We start from the raw sequence: 18,394 nt of genomic DNA on the forward strand, positions 1-18,394 counted from the left end.
GATCCAGACTAGCCTGTGCATCCGCGCAGTCTGGTCAGGATCCATGCTGTTCGCTAACTGTTTTTCTAATTGCAATAGGCTTTGAAAGCGAACAGTATGGATCCTGAGCAGTGTGCGCGGATGCACAGGCTGGTCTGGATCCATGCTGGTTGCAAATGCAATATGTTGTTTTTGTCATGGCGCGGCTCAAATGTACTTGATCACGTGATCATTTGACAGAAGTGGGGAAGCTGTGTGAGAAAACTTGTCGATCTGCGTATTACTTAAATACAAACTTGTTAAATAAAATATAAGATAATAAAATGGTCTTCGTTTTTTCTAAACATGCGGTGAAAATTGCGGTATGTGTACACTCAGTACATATGTTAGCAAGAAAAAACTATTAATTAATATCTCATAGTTTGTTAATTTCATACATTATGGTGAATATCTAATTGAGTAACACGAATTTTGTATTTTTATTATTAAACATTTAAAGATAAGTTATTATTTATTATTTTGTATATAGGTGAGCAGAAGTTAAACTTACCTAGACTGAATTTATTAGGAATACTGGATGGTAGAGTATGGGTAACCAATCCTGTTGTTGATGTCTGTGTCGTTTGCTTTGTTGTTGAAAGCCTTGTACTGATGGCAGGTGATGAAACTACAGATTGTGATGTTGTTGTGATTGTGATCTGTGTCGTTTGTGTTTGGGTGCTCAGTTTTGTCGATATTGTTGATGATAAAATGTCAGTTGGTGCTGCTATCTTTGAAGTTTGGTAAGAATTCGTAGACGATGTGTCTGCTGACTGGGTCGAGGAGACTGGAGATGAAACTGTCGTCACTAGAACGCAGAGACAAATTAAACCTATTAGAATTCCGGGAATAATACAATGCTCGAATACGTACGTATCAAGCCGTTTCTTAAAAGTACACGCGTATACTTGAATCTGCAATTTCAATATATGTGTTAGGCTTATAGTTGTATGGGCGGCGTGGCTGCTCCTGTTGAATATTTTATACAATCTATTCTATACTCTATAACATTTTGTTCACAGATGCAAACTAGTCATAATTTTGTGGCATTTTATTAAAGATATTCAATTTGATAAATTACAGAAATTGTTAGGACACATAAACATTTTTCTTGCCTAATGCTCCTGTTTAAAAAAAAAACAAAGCCAAGTTGCATCTAGCAGGATCACACCTCCGGCATATATCAAAAAGATTTATGTGTGAAATTTAAGTTGCCAAATTTTTATTGAATGACTTTGACAATTAGTATACGTTTGCCTAATATTAACATCAAACGAGTACATAATTATGTACGCTTAAAAGCGGAAATGAAATAAGTCTTTGGAAAACAAAATGCACTCAAAATAATGTACAAACTTACCAATATCCTCATGTGGTGGATCCCCTGGACAAAGTTGAAGTTGAATCTGATCGTCTTGTTTTAGGTATCCAATCTGTAAACATGGCAAAATATATGTATATTTAATAAATACATTGTAGGCTGCTCAGAAATATCTTAAATTTATGCAAGTGAATTTGGTATACACAAAATAGTATTTACTATAATCTTAACGAAGGTGTTCTATGGATATACCGTAGTAACGTACTTTTTGTTGATATAATACTAGTCATCGCTGCATTTTTCGCAAATGATAACTTGTTTAATGAGTATATAGAGCCATGTTTGTTTGTGAACCACAATCGTATTTTTGTCAGTTTCATTTTATGGCCTATGGACTTGACTGTTGAATAAGGTTAACACAACTCTAGTATATATACGCATAAATGTAGGTAGGTAGGTAGGTAGGTATTATTTGTTGCAGATACTGCTGATCTTTATAGATTTTTATATACATTTGTCCGTCGTTTATATGACTGAAAAATTGTTGAAAAAGACGTTAAACCCGAACACACACACACACACACACACACACACACACACACACACATATACATTTGTATACTATATACATAGTTCTTGAATATACATGTAGATACTAATCATACAGGAAGTGCGAGCATTCGTATACATACATTTTAGGTTTTTGGAGTTCATTCAATATTTATGGGTAATCGAGTTCAGCTTAAGCCGGTGCTAAGAGACGTAAGCGGCGTTGTACATTTCATTACTTCTCATGAATAGTTTGTTTGTTTGGGTTAAACGTCGTTTTTCAACAGTATTTTAGTTAAGTGACAGCACCGGTGTTCCTGGATTCTGTACAAGTACAGTCATGTTCTCCTTAAGTATAACTGCCAACATCCCCTTATGTAACAGAGATGAAGGACTAATGATGTCAGACACAATGTCTTTTATCACATCGTCATGGCCTGGGGATCAAACTCCTGTAGATCTTTCTCTAGATTTTATTAGTCTTAGATATCCCAGAACAAGCGAGTTTCAGCTAATGTGACAGGATATGTCGTATTTAACAAAAATAAATGTTTACCTAAAATATATAACGTTATATACAAACATGGTATTGAACTATCCAACTATCACCTAAAGTTTATTACGCTGGTAAGTGGGAAAATATTCTTCTTTTGTATTTATCATAAATGAAGATATATATTCAAGCAATAAAAATATACATTTAATAATTTGCTTTCAATATTTCATTCTATTACCCGAGGACCGAAGCCGTTCAATAAGTGCTTTATTTCATGGCATCAGAAGCTTTTATATATTTTTCTTCAAGTTTTGACTATAGCCCAGAAAAGTATAGTCTTTAGCTATATACCAATCAATAGCATAAACTGTGGACCGGCAATTTATAAAAGGAGACATGTAATAATGAGTTATATTTGGAGAACATTTCCTTAAAAGAATACATAGTTATAATACATATAAACACCTTTACTTCGCTATGTTGTCGCACATATAATTTCAGAAACCAGGCAAAAGTTTGGTAGAAATGTATAATATAAATTTACCTGGTGCTCGAAAGCTATTTCGAACCATCCTTGTGTGCCTTGTTGCAAGTCCAGTTTCTGTTTGCAATCAAATTCATACATGTATCCAATAGGACTGCCCTGCTCATTCATCTGTTGAAAGCAAAAGTTACAAGTTTTATAGACTAGGTATTTAGTTATGTTTATTTTATTTTATTTTTGTGCCGTAAGGGTCGATTGGTGGTCGGGGATGGCAGTGTATCAAAAACTAAATTTCACAACCCCATGCAAATACGTACATATGAAAACATAAGACATATGGTTAATAATGTTGAAGTCAAACTCTTTCTTATTTTATCTATATTTTTACTCGTTTTTAGCTCTAACTACAAGTTAAGAAATGACTTACTGTTGTAAATACACTCTTTTCGACACTGTAGTTACACACACACGAGTAGTCACCAGAGACAAGAGTAGTGTACAAACTTAACACACTGAATACCGTTGTGGAAATTTTTATTATATTCATGGTATATCTCGAACTGAAATAAGAACAACTCTATAAACTAGGTAAGGACAAAACAACAATAAATTCTAGAAATCAAAAGCATACATGCCAAACTAAATATGTAGTTTCAAATACGATAGTAAAAGTGTACAAAAAACATTAACGTAATACATGTTATACGTACGAAGTGTCACCGATTGTGGACGATCGTTTCTAATGCTAGTAGACGTATTTTAACCTAATGATAAGACATTTTACGTTATCTGTCATAGATAAGAACTTATGGTATGCGTTTCCCTATTCCACTAATAGATTAAATAGGCTAACATTGAAAATGTTAGGTTACAGAAATAGGATCAGCAAAATGAAACTTGCGTTGCTGTTACGTGTTTATGATCTGCTGACTGGTCAAAATGTGCTAGCATTGAGATAAGTATTTTCTATTATAAAAATTAACAAAATATCGAGGAGTTTATACGAGACGGTGAACAACTTTCTGCTTTGATAATTTGATGAAGTAATAGATGTTTAGATGTGTATGCAGTTTTGGAGAGAAACGGGAGACAAATGACACAGTGATGCCAGTTAACCACCTAAATATGACAGACATCATGATCTGAGGTGCATTTCACAAATCTTTATTGGAGTTAGGATAGTCAAAGTGAATACAAATATCAAACATATCAAGGAGCAAAGTTTACGTAAATCTATTTACAGGTCTGTAGCCTACAATTGGCATCAGTTGCAATGACACCGGGTGTCATCAGCACGTTAACTCGCAAGATTCTGTTACTGACATGCCCATTTTAAAGGCACTAGCCTCCAGATCTTTCGGCAACATCAACAAAAAAAGATTTTTTTAGATATCTGAAAATTAATGCTATATTTCTTAAGAATGGTTTGAAACTTATGTACTGACGGACTATATTTTACAGAAACCCATGAGAATTACTGGTAGTAGTAGTTGATTTTACTAATTTTTACTATGAACATCGAAAAGCGCTGGAGGTAAACTGCCTCGATAATAAATATGTATATTTAACGCTCATTAAGAATAAATCCTCCATAGCTCTATCGGTAGCGACCTTCCTTTATTGCCGCGGCGATCCGGTTTCGATTCCCGGCGCGGTCATCTTTTCTTTCTTGATTTGGCATTTTTAAAGTAGTTTAGAGACCAAATCTGATATTCAAATGTTCATAATACGACCAACTGTCAATATAAAAGTAAAATATTTTAGCCAAAATCCGGAGGTCAGTGCCTTTAAATGTAAAATGTAATGTGAAGATAATCCTTCAATTCTTAGTTGCACTCTTATCACGGTTGTTCATACTTTGCATTTTGACAACCATCGTTTTCTTTGTGGTTGCGCTTCGCGGCCCAGTATGCTGTTAACTTATGTCACAATTAAGACAAAGTATAGTTGTGTATTGAAATTATCCTACACCTATCCAATGTCTATCCAACACGTTTCATTAAAAATAATATTATTTACTAATCAAAACGTATAAAAACCATACAGTATTATGGCGTTTTTTTAGCAGTATGTAGATAAACAGGCAGTAGCACATCATTACCTCTTATGAACAGACTCGGTCAAACTAAGTCTGCTATAATTATGTTGGTTGGTTGCGTTCAATTCTTATAAAGAAAATCTTCACATATTTCAGTAATTATTGTGAATGCAAATATAAAATTTAAAATTTAATTGTTTCATTGTGTTACAAAGAGTAGTGTTAGTGCTTGAAACTGCCACGAGATACTAGGTAGCAATCTCGGTAATAATCTAAAACTTTCCAAAAATGTTGCGCCTGTTTTGGAAAACATTATCGCAATAAATCATTGTTTTCAAGATACGCTTTTATTTCCAGGAAACTTTAGACTGTTGAGATAAAGTTTTCAAAAAAGCTTGAAATATCAAGATAATTGCTGAAATTATCGAGACAGCTATCTTGCTAACAAATGGAAACTGCGGGCACTTCTCAAAAAAAACGAGATACAAATGTAAATTATCGCAAAAATATTTGCTGGAAACTTTCGATTTTTGAGATAATCTTTTCAGAAAAACTTCGCTTTATCAATATATTTTTATGTATCGCGATAGCCTCCTAGCTATCACGTAATAGAAATATACCTCCATGCTTTGCAAAATACTTTTCGACAATGTTTAAGCGTTATTCATTCCGCGAGCGAGTCGCCTACACACCTTTAACAACTGCAATGATATAATGCTGATGTAGATCCGCCGTTACATTTAAATATCTTCCCTTAGTCAGCAGATGCCACCGGATCAAATAGGGTTAAAAATAATAGTAGCTTGATCTGGGATGCTGTTATTGGCTCGAGTGGAATTTGCAAGGACGGATCACACGAGGCGCACAACCTTGCAAAATAATCCACGAGTCTAAGGTAGCTACTGCTACAATAACCCTTTTATTTTATACTTCCACCTTTTTGCATGTTTGTTATGGAATGATAAACAATATCATTATTATCATGATATTATGATAAATTATCATGGTATTTTAACTCAATGTAGTTTATGTGTGCGCTATATTTGGATTTAACGGTCAGTAGTAAAGGGGGGCGATATGGGGAACCTCCCCAGGGTGGGGGGCGATATGGGACCTTCCCAGGGGGGGCGATAGGGATCCTCTATGAGAAACTTTATATCCATTTTTCAGTAGGCGATAAAGGTTGATTCATGTATGTCCTAAGGTTTTTATATCATATTACTACGGTTCTCTTCACACTACTACCTACTACTGTATAAACTCTCGATCTACTTAATGAACCAATATCCCCTTTTTTGGGATTTTGTTAAAGAAAACCAGACCACTGTTTTATTTAATGGTATACTACTACCCCTTACGGGAAAAGATCAAGAACATCAATATTGTGTACACGTTTTTTATTGTTTAACAGAAATAACAAGTAACAATTGAACTAGTAAATCAAAAATTAAGGGTACAAGTAATCAATGATTTAAAACATACAATTTTTAAACATATTGAACAAAAGCCTGTGTATACATTGAGCATCTTTACAACATTGAACAGTGTTCAGATTAGGTAATTTCCTTGCTTTTGTTATAGATGTCCATATTATTGTTTAAAAAAACCATCTCACCTAGTCTTGTCAATTTGATGATAATATTAGTTCTGCTCTAAATTAATAGTTAAAATCTGAGTAAGGTCACAAACCTCTGCTTATGAACGTCCTAAGGGGCAAATATGCAGTAAACACCACACATAGCACTATTTCCACTTTGAAGTCTGAACAGTAATCATTGGACCAGTTTCCTAGCTTAGTCTCCAGAAGGGTTTTTATTGTTCCTCCACAGGTTAATCCTACGAATCAAAGTAATGGCATTATTTTTCGTTAAAAATATAGCCACCCAATGATTCTCCAGGTTATCTGAAACATGTATGTTAACAATATAAGCTTGTGTATGAGTAGCTTTCGTTCGGTAAATGATCCTTGGGACAGACTATACCAACTGAGCGAACGCAATGAAATGATTTGTCCAGTATATATTGTAGTTCAATTGTGTCCCATGTTCCAGTGAATTTAACTTGTTCCACCCATACCTTATCCACGACTCAGCTGGATCTGAGCATTCAGTTTCTGCTGCGCTTTTATATTGTCCGAGGAGTTTAGGAGCTTCCTCACTTTTGTCATGTAAGATTGGTACATGTTTTTATCTCGTCATAGAAACGTTCTGTCAACTTTTTGCATGTCAGTTGATCAAGTGCCGATCAATATACAGTTCCACCATTCGTCCGTGGGGTGTGTATAAAATACATGGTGCGTGTTTGATTAGATGTTAACATGGACATCCTAGACAATTTTCTTCATTCATTATAGATGAGTGTTTGTAGTTCATCCACAACAATGGCGTTAAGTATACTTGAAGAGCTTCTCTCTCTCGCATATTTAACAATCTGTAATAAATTTCTCTGAGCTGGTTGAATTTCAATTTGATTGTCAAATTCTGCATACATTCTATAACTTGATGACTGCCAGGAAGTGGCTTCCTCCAAACGAATGTCTATCCTCATGTTTCCTGTTTTTATAAGGTGAAGCTGTCCTTCTTCACTACCATTGGTCTGCCGTTTAGGTCAATCCCCAAAGTGTGTATCCTTGTTTGTATTCTCCCAATGGAAAGGTCCAATGGAACGATTCACTCCCAACCCCTGTAATGCATGGTAGAGAGACATGTAGATCGAAGATATTCTCCATTATCAAATCTGGTGTGTATGGTTGTGTGAATGGTTTTTCCCGTCGATATGCTGACTTCTACTTAGACAGGATGAAATGTCCGGAAGTCAAATGTTGGTCCTCTCATCACCATTCATATCAGAATTTTTTACCATGCCTATAATGATTCGTTTTGGCAGTTGACCCAGAAACAAGTGGTCATCAATTTTGGATCTCATTCCCGGCATGAATTGGTGAATGTTTCACTACTGCGCACGAATTTGGTATCTTCATGTTATGCGTTCAATGTTTTTTATTTAAGTTCATTTGCCACTACAGGAGTAAACCACTGTTTCTCACGTATGAATCCGCTTGTAGAATAACAACTTTTCCGTCGGGCGGTACTATGAGACAAAAGGTGTTAGGGCTCCTGTTTTAGTTTGAGACGTATTTCAATTCATTGGAAGGGATTTCTCCTGTAGGAACAAGTCAGATGTAATCTTCCAATGAGTTCTCATGTTTGCGTGTACTAATACGGGGTTTTTCCAAGTTTTCCATCCCCTCATTAGATTCCACCCTATTTGTGTTAACCTTCATAGAAGGTAGACGTGTCTTTCGTCCAGAGTTCAAGAGCGTGCATTTGTGTGTCTACATTCTTGTAGTAAGACCAGGAGGTTTTCAATGTATGCTTTGAAGGGTAGTTGTCTGCATTGCTGGAAATCCAGTTTATTGTTCAGGTACCATCAATGCTACTAAACAGAATGTGAAAAAAGTTATTGACCACCGGACTTTCATCTGTGTCACCCGCCAGGATTGTTCCCATCAAGCTTTTTTTCACTTTTAATTTGGAGGTATAAATACGATTGATTTAAAATCTTCCAATTTTCCGTCAGTGGAGGAATAACTGAATTCAATAGGAGCTGAATTACTCAGTGCAGAGATTGGGTAATGTTCTGTTCCATTGTCCATCTGCATAGCTGTCATGGTGGAGGTACTGAAGTAACATCAAGTACAGATTTGCTACACTCACAAGAACCGTGTTGCAAATCATATTTTAGTCAAAATATCAAGAGACCAAGATTAGAATGTTTTCTTAACTGCTTTTTAGTTTGTTATGTAAGCGTTTTTTCCTTCTTTTTCTGTGAGTGGTTTCCACGCCACACGTTTGTATCACTGCCACCGCTTCCCTTCCACGACGTCTGAATAGGAATGACGGACGTCGTTTTACGACCGAACCTTTTAAAACTTCTGATCAAAGAATCTCCCATTGATAAAAGGGCTTCAGCCCTTTCCAACTCAATTTTAACGCCCCTTTTCCCACGGGACTTTAACATCTTGTTTAGCACTTCCCTAAAATAATATCCTTGACTGCAAGCATACCTTGTTTAACCCTTCACGTTTGACTGCCATGATTGCTGATTTAACCAAGGGAGTACAAAAGGAACTGTTGTTTTGATAGCAATTTGAATTATAGATTCCGAGTCCAGACCATATTGGCGAGGAACACCTCATACACTGGATGCTTTTTTATTATAAAATTAATCGTGTTTCTCCTAAAATGCACATTACCATAGATTATTCTCCAACAAAATGAACTTTTTCTCCAGTGTCCACCCCTAATATTTTATACTTATTTTTCATCAAAGTTGGATTTGGAAATTGGATGTACTGTAAATATAGAAATTCCATCATGAATATGATTTGAATCTTTCTTGCCGGTTGAAATGGGCCACACGAAGGATGGTGCCTCAATATCCTCCCAGAAAAGTAAAATTCAGCCAAATCAGAATAAATGAATAAAATGATTTAACGCCAACATTCAAATCACACCGTAAGGAAAAGGATGTCCATTCTGTAGGATAATCATCTCCAGATGTTCACTCTCCCTCCGAGCTTTAGTAATAAACTAGGATGGAAATGTAGACTATATGCTGGCGATTGTATTAGAAATTGAATTTGATTTCGTTTCACTGGGTTTTTGAATAACTATCTGAAACACCTTGACAGTTCATGTAAAGCGTCTTCTATATTTTCTGAATGCCATTGTCAATTTCATGAATAAGAATGCTCTGGAGTATAATATACCCTGTTTTAATACAACAATGAAAAGTTAATAAAAAAAAAAAAAAAATTTTTTTTTTTTTTTTTTTTTTTTTTTTTATCATTGATTTTTTACATTGGGTGACCGTATGATCCAAATTTCTTTCCAATTTGAGACCTGGTTTGTAACAAGCTGAAATTGGAGATTCCTCAGCTGTAATATTTAACGATTTGAGAGGAATAATGAGCCAACACAACGCCATTTTCCCCATTCCCTCTTTATGGACGTAATAGGTTTAGTAATTTTTGTTTTAAATCACTTTGAGTATTATTGTGGAATATTTCCCCCATAGAACGGTCACTTAACATGGTTAAAGTAAAAGAATTCATTGTTGAGTTTGAGGTTGTGATACAGGTTGTTGTTGTTGTTGATGCTGAATGGTTTTTTATGAATTTTAAACCTGGGGTGGGTAAAAGGTGACCAAGTGTCAGCAGAGAAGAATATATACCAATCCGGTCTTTGATTTTAGGCAAAGTTGAATGATAGAAACCACCAACACAAAATAAATGGCAAGAATCTGTTACAGTAAAGTAAGTCGGTTTATCGCTTTCGCGTGTTTAAAGAAGCGTAGAGTGCTCACCTGCACACGTGACTGAATCTAACTGAGGCATGATTGTGAAGTATTTTGCTTTTATACGAGATGACTTTCTGAATCCAACTGTCAAATTTATTTGGATATCCTTCCCAGTGGACTTTAATTTTCTTTAAATTTTTTCCCACCTACGTTTCCCTTGTGCGAACGAGCAAGAAAAAAACTGAATCAATTCATAGATTTGATTATCTTTTATAGTCTGAATTTCAGGCAAGTAAATGAACCTTCGATTTTTTCACGCACTTAAATCTTCTAACTGAACCGTTGGTGGTGAAGAAATGCGTAAATAAATGACTTGAAAAGTTCTTTAGTCCAATTGGGTATATAACCTTTAACAAACGTTCGCTTGTTTTTTAATACTGACTAAAAATCGCCTACTTTAACAGGAAGGGTTTTGACTTTGCCTTGTAACCAAAAAGATGTTGTGCAACCTCAGGCCCAGTATCAACCGTGACGAGATGCTGGAGTTCTTGAATACTCTACTCGGATGGAAACTATGATTATAAGCATGAAGCAAATCATCTAAAATATCAATGTAACGTCGCGTTTTTCTATGGTGAAATATGGCATGTGAGGGGGAGAGAAACATACGAACTTTCAGACTTCTCCTCAAACCTTTCAACAATGCTTGCTTTAGTTTCAGGTTTTCTGTGTAAAGAATGAATATTTTTGACTTTAAAACTTTTGAAAATCTTTAATTTTGATTCCCAGACCCTTTGTCAGTTTGCAAGGACTTAGGAGAGCGAGCCGAATTTAAGTATGGACTCAAACGCTTGAATCAAGTCTGACCCGTTTTTATTATAAATTGGAACAACCCAAGCGTATTTTTCGAAAACACATCTATCACACAATAAAATATCGAGATTGTCGGTTGTCCTTTCATCATTAACTTTGTAAATCAGCTAAATCAGCTTGCCACTGATATCCCAAAATACCCCTACACGAGTTTTGGCGCCTTCAAATTTTCGTCGAATAGGTTTGTGTCAAAGTGTATATTTTTTGTTTTTGAAGCAAGTTCCTGACTTTCTTTAACGATATAGATGGTTTATGTTTTTGTACCGCCAAGTATAATTTTTGGACTCCTGCAAAACCGCAGGAGTTTAGATCGTAATAAATTTTAGAGAGAATTTTATTCAATTTAACCATCCATGTTAATATGCAATCCCAGTTTGAGACCAGAGGCTTGAGGTTTCATGTTTTATACCTTTTTTGAGGGGTGGAGGTGTTGGTGTAAGTAAGGAACTGTTCAAAATATTCATCCCCATCATACTTTCAACCCGGAACCTCTCTTATTCATCCATAACCAACGCTGTCTGTTGCCACATATTTCTGAGGACATTAATTCTCTCCAACCTCGTGAAAATTCTGCCCTCCTCTGGGTTTGATCCTTTGCTTTGACGGAGGACATCATTGACTAAATCAAATCATATTATAACCCAGCAATTTGTTTTCCTTTGACTTCTAAATTTCCCTGAGCATTCCAACTCATGCTCGGGTGGTCTTCCAACATTTGAAGAAGTAGTTTGGCTTTACGACGCATAGTTACCGGAACACTATCAATAATACGATCACGTAAAGTCAAATGGCGTTTTTTTCTGTTTTGGTCGTGTTTCAGGATGATGAATTTTTGATGATGATGATATGGTTTGCACAGCTTTTTTATGAGCCAGATGAAATTTTTGTAACGTATTGTTCCCTACAACAGAGCTTTTTCACTTTCAGACATATATCTGTATTGAAGTGCAGAATTCATTTCCCCCCCTTTTTTTTTTTTCCCAGTAGTTCAGATGTATGCGTGACTTGTGGATCTGAGGAGCTTTGGACGTTTTCCTGCTTTCCAACGATTCATTTCCTCCAGCATTTGGAAACGGAACAATAGCCAACTTCTTCATAATATTCATTATAATAGTCTATTTGTTAATTCTTGTAATTTTTCTGTCGAGCACAGGTGCTAGTCATAAAGCTAATATTGGTAAAAAAACCACTTTCTGATTTAAAATGTGTTTTTTCTTTCTGAAATGGGTGTCCTTTTGTAGTGCAAAGATCCCAAGATGGTTGACGGTTTCGGTGTAACTTACGCTTTTTGAGCCTTCTGATAGAGAACATTTCCATTTTAAAAACAGTGAGCAACACTCAACACACAATTAATGGACTCTATTGGAGCATGTTGAATCACTTTTCTTTCAAAATTTTGGTGTTGTATACCAAGCGCAATAACCATTGTCCATGTTTACGTATCCAACAAGTGAACCTAGTTTCTTTTCGCACGTTTTGTTTCTTGCCATATTCTTCTAAGTTTAAAACTAAACTAAAATCGTGAGTTGTTTTGTTTAACCCTTTTATAAAGAAGAAAAAAGTAACACTCTAGTTTAAAGGTGAAAATCTAGCAAAGCAAATTTACTGGGAGATCCATACCTTGCAGGAGATGCTATAGTGGAAGACATACTAAAGAATAAAAGTGAAGATCTTGGTGAAGACCCTCTCGATAAGGGCAGAAGCAAGATCTTGGTGTGAAAGCCTGTAATTTTTCTGGGCTCTTTCGATTCCTTCAGGAATGCTAATATTTAGACATACCGATAAAAGTGGAAGATCTTGTGAAGACCCTTCTCGATAAGGGAGAAGAAGATCTTGGTGTAAATCCAGGTTACATTTCTGGGGTCTTTCTGATACCTTTATTTAGGTGTATCAAGGAAAGACGACATAATAGATAAAGAAAATCTTGGGGAAGATGACCCTCTCTTGATAAAGGATAAAATGATGGCTGTGTAAATCCTGATAGTTCAGTGTAAGTGTGACCTGAACAGGTGAAATTTGGTCGCAAAACACAACAAATGACTTTAATTGTGACAAAGGAGTGAACTTCTATTAACTGGAGCGTGAGAAGATATTCCGTGACTTTTTTTAACGCTTGTAACAAAGCGATCATCGATTTTTTTAAAAGGAGCTGAAGTTTCTTCCTTTTAGTTCATCTGGGTTGTTTTTTTATTAAAATTTTCAGTGGTGAGTTTTTTTTTCTGAAAACTTTTCTTATGGGGGATTTTTTCTTAGATTTAGTTTTCCTTCTTTGACGCTGCTTTGATGGGGTTTTTTGCCTTTTTGATCCAAATTTTCGTTTTGTTTTTTCACCATCCCATCGCAATAAAACTTCGTATTATAACTCCACCTAAGAACCCACTTCCTCCAGGTTTTAAGATAAGTTTTCCTTTTTGACACGGCATCAATATTTTGAATCTGCTAACTGCTCTATTACTTGTTTTGTTCCTAACCAAAAATTTAACTTTGTTTTTGGTAATTTAATTTTTTTCTGGCACAATAATTTTTGCTGCTAATGTAAACCATTGACCATTTCTTTTACCCTGTCTGTCAGTAACATTGATCACTCTCTGTGGATTGTGTTCCTGACTAAGGGATTCCAAAGCTTTTATCACAACTCTTGAGTATATCCTATGCTAACAATTTTATAATGAATACTGTCCTATTCACTTTGATATTTATAGCGAAGAGTAAAACAATGGGGACCCTAGATCCTGTCCAGTACCCCAGTTATGAAATATGCTGTACGTAATCTGTATATGTTCCAGAGTTTTTTGGTTGAAAATCATCAATAAATATCCATGTGGGATAAAATAAGCATCTTGGTAAGATGCAGTAAATGTGTAACTGAATTTGTTAGCCATGCTTTAATCTGACCTTTTATCTCTTGTATTTGAAATAAAATCATATAGTGGCATTAAGACTTATAGTTCTGCTGGCTTTGGACTGTTGAAACATGTTTTTGAGTAATATAATAACACTAGCATTAACGGTGGATGCCCTTCTTCGTGTAAAACCAAGTTTTTGTTTTTTCTTCATCTTTATCTCCTAACATGTCGTCAAAGATGACTAAATGACGACTTGTAGTATCAGTACAATATCATCGTCATCATCAGAATACCATTTATAAATTTAATGAAAACCCTTCACTTTCTTGTAACATAGCGTATGTGATTGCCACTCCTTGTAACACCACACGATTTGTTGTGGTATCATTTTGGAATAAATTTTTCTTTGTATTCTATCATTTTTAACAAACTGTGTGGTTTTTTGCCTGAACCACATGGTCCCGAAATAAAATAATACAAGTAGTTGAAAAAGTAAACAGGGTTTCCATGATCGCAAAAATAAAATGCAATAAATATTATGATATGATTTTATTTTATATAACTGTAAAAAACAACAACAAAACAATGTCTGTAAACATGCGTCATGATACATATCCATCGACATTTCATGACGTTATTTACAATATTTTGAAACAATGGGGTTTAAGTTCAAATAAGGATCAGCATCACTGGAAGAACATCCCGTTTGCAATATTTGGTTTACAATAGCGGTATCAAAAAATCTATAACCATATAGATTTTCCAACACTTTCATCTTTCCATTGTAGAAAGGTCCATTGTCTGTTTTGATGTCTGTTAATACCTTTATGAAACTGACAAAGTCTCAGCGCTTCTTTCAATTCAAGAAAACAATCTCAAATCTCACCAACTGCCCTTTTAATGACGGATGTTGTTATTGGTTTGCATGCATGGTGTTTACCATTTGAAAAGCGTAAATTAACGGCTTTCTGTAAATAGGAGTGCTAAAATACGTCCCTGCTGCTCATCTCTAGGATTACAAGTCAAATGATTTAAAACGTCGATCCCACTCTTTTATTTTTGTTAATAACACCACATTATATTGTACATATCTTTATCCAGTCCCTTCTTGTTATTGAATTCAATGTTTGATTTTCACTTCATAAATGTCTTGAATGTTTGCCAAGCGAATCGTTTGAACATCAGAAATGTACTGTCCACACTTAACCGACTGACAAATCTGCTCTGTACTTTCAAGATGTACACTTCAATAATATTATACAACGTGTCTTTATATAACTTTAAGTCCAAAATATAAAATAAAGACACAAACAGTTTAATTTCTCGTCTATGACGGGACCTGTGCATGATTCTCTTCTTCTGCACGCATTGAAACCAAATGTGCATTTCTTCCTATCGAAAAGATGGGCCGGACACTGACTGCGAAGATACCTTTTGTTTCATTTATAGTTAGGCGCGATTTCAATACCAACACCGTCACCGACGATTTGTTTGACCATGAATTTTCCGTACTGGTTTTTTCAGAAAAAATATACGTCCTTCAGGAAAGGAAACGTGTACACAGAAGGAGAAGAAGATCCCAAAATGAATACCTCGATCACGTGTACTGAATTAACAAATGTAATTGTCGACTCCACTATTCCTGGATTCAGTGGAGATGTTGTATTATTTCATTCTGGAGTAAAATCACATAGGGAAAAAACCCATCGTTGTGAAACATATTTATAAGTCAATGATACATGATTTCAATTTTCCGAACAAGACGGCCCTGTACACCCCAAACCAATATCATCTCTACTTTTAATGTCTTGCAACAAATCTAGCATTAGTGTCAGCCCTTTTCACTATCTTCATAAATCGTGCAATTAGAAATCCTTGTAACTGTTTCATCATCCATACGTGAATAATTTCTCGTTGAAATCCACACCTTTTTTTAGACATTGTACAAGATACTTATCTATCATAGCACCTATTCTGGTGGTAAATAGAAACCCACTATCAACTTGTAAGCAAAGCCTCATTTTTAAAATGTTTCAATCATTTTCTAAGTGATGGGTTCGAATGTTGAGTCAGAAGTGGATTTAGAGACTGTTGGAGCCAACTCCTAATATCCAGTAGGAAGATCCAAATCTATTTCTCTTCCATTCCACTTGTTAGGAAGGATTGCATTTTGGGGGGAAGTCCACATATTCCATTCGATACCCCAATTTATTATTCTCGTGGGTTGGCCTCTACGAGGATTTTAGATCCAGTGGCTAGAAGAAGATTTGTTAGATTTCATTCTGTGTGAACTTCACCAATTGCTTTGAAAAGCACTTCTGTAGATGTTGATCCCATTGTTTCGCATTAAAGTCTCTGCTTTCATATTTCCAAACGTTTTCATCTCGAAGGACTTGTCGTGTTCATGATACACATAGCACGATCCTTTTCTGACATGCATCATTTTTGTCAAATTGAAAATATTGCTCACATACATACATAAACCACACTGTTGTCAGTAAAACTTGATTTGTACATGGTTGCTGAAAGGAGTTTCTCTTCCAAAAAAAATATCATGTCCTCTGTCACTCTAATGTTTTCATTATATATCCGTTTGTCCTTAAGTAATAACAAAACTTCTTCTGTTTCGTTGTTTAATACCATTTTTCCAATCAATTAAGTAAATGCCAAGCTTTATCAATACAACAATCTGTTCATTTAAAAATGCCCAACTTTTTTCATGTGAAAAAGTAAACACCCCTTTTCCAGTCGTTTATATGTAAAAGCACTCTTTCACTATAAGAAACGAAAATTGTCCAATCGTCCTGTTTACCAGCTTCAAGGTTTATGTTAGCTTCTCCTCCTTCACTGCTTTTGATACAAAAGGCTTTAAAAACGCTGAAAGGTGCAGGTTCATTTAACCATGCACTTATCTTGACGCATTTGATCTCAACCGTTTTTGTTTTGATGTAAGTGAAACTAAAACCACAGCATACAGTTTCATAAATCTAAAAAGATAAAGAGAAATCCAGGTATTTCTAACAAAATCTTGATAAATCCCGTTGACATAAATCTGGAGACACCACACCCTCTCCTTTGATGTCATGCTTAGGAAGAATTATACATATGTCACAGTCTTTGTATAGATCAACTACTAACCGTTTGGTATAGACAGATCGGAAAGTTTTTGTCTGTGCGTCACTAGTTACTTTTTCGGTCCCTGTTCTTCGAATACGGTGACGGATAGTCAATCACAGTGAAAAGTTTTCTCTTCTTCATACATTCCTACATTGTGTTGAAATTGACCTTTGCGTTGTATCGAAATCTAAAGTGATTCCTTTCACTTTACATTTTGTATGTCTTTCCCCACCTACATATACTCGTAACCGTAATTATTTAGGCCCTAAAGCAATTTTTTAACAATTAAACCTTCAGGCACATCATCAGTCCATTTCCTAGCCGTCTATTCACAAAAGAATATTATATTGAACTGGATCATAGATATACAGCAACCTGTCTTTATCAAAAAAAAAGCACACGCTGACCTAAACGTTCTAAACACAGAATACAGCTCAAGTCTGGCATAGGCCGTAACAAATGAATGCAACCACAACATAAGCTGAAAGAATGTGGTCTACTTGATCTACCTGTCTGAAAAAATTCATTAAAGCAAAGCAATCAATGGTCCAAAAATATCAGACATAAATAAGTTTGATGTTTTGTGTCTGTGAACTATATCATAATACGCTTGAAAAGTGTGTTTACATATTCCTGTCTTGGTTAAAATATTGTTTTGAGCATTCTTTCCCCATAGACAATAGAGCATAGTTTAGCAAATGCACGTTTACCAGGATTACTTTTCAATTTATCTCAGTGTATACCTTCAAGCATCAAATAGTCATTGGTTAAATTTCTCCTGATCTTCCTTAGTTTTTACCCCAGGTAGGATACCCACTGCTTCCTGCTTCAGTTTTAGATATTTGTTTATGACTTGAGATAAACCTGACTACTTCCAGTGATCCCAGTGCCAATATGTATATTTCTAGCACCTGGTAACCTTTGTCTAAAAGCTTTTCTTAATTCTATCGAAGTCCATGTACCAACCAAGGCTCGATCATTCCACACCATGTTGCAAAACTAACATTCTTTATTCAGCGCAAGTCCGCCACAGTGTAAATACCATTTTCTTTGTTACAATGCAAAGGGAAAACAGGCATCCATTCATTTTGAGGTGGTAGAACCTTGCACTTGATAAGTCCTTTATATTTTGATATTCGTCAAAAACGAATTTGCACTTGACATTAAAATGGGGGTGTCCTAACGGATATTCACTGTATTTAACAAACTATGGATAAGCGAACCAATGTCAGCAAATTTTTTCTCCTGGTTTTAGTTTTCGTCTACTTCATGATACAAATGTACTGCATTAGTTTCTACCACCGAATCGAGCCCTCGGGTTCAATGGGGATCTAAATGTGGGTACAATGGT

General features: G+C 35.3%; 1 protein-coding gene across 1 annotated transcript; it reads right to left on the minus strand.

Annotated features, from left to right (window-relative positions):
- Positions 1 to 529: 529 nt before the first annotated feature.
- Positions 530 to 3,690, minus strand: LOC123527742 (uncharacterized; the record flags this gene model as incomplete). The annotated part of the gene is made up of 5 exons (XM_053533613.1): positions 3,579 to 3,690; positions 3,296 to 3,428; positions 2,929 to 3,039; positions 1,379 to 1,451; positions 530 to 826 (listed from the first exon to the last, which is right to left on the minus strand). Coding segments are annotated over exons 2-5 (601 nt in total), but the record flags the coding sequence as incomplete, so codon positions are not given.
- Between the last annotated feature and the right edge of the window lie 14,704 nt (positions 3,691 to 18,394).

Source organism: Mercenaria mercenaria, unplaced genomic scaffold (assembly GCF_021730395.1).
Source record: "Mercenaria mercenaria strain notata unplaced genomic scaffold, MADL_Memer_1 contig_2909, whole genome shotgun sequence".
Lineage (NCBI taxonomy): Eukaryota > Metazoa > Mollusca > Bivalvia > Venerida > Veneridae > Mercenaria > Mercenaria mercenaria.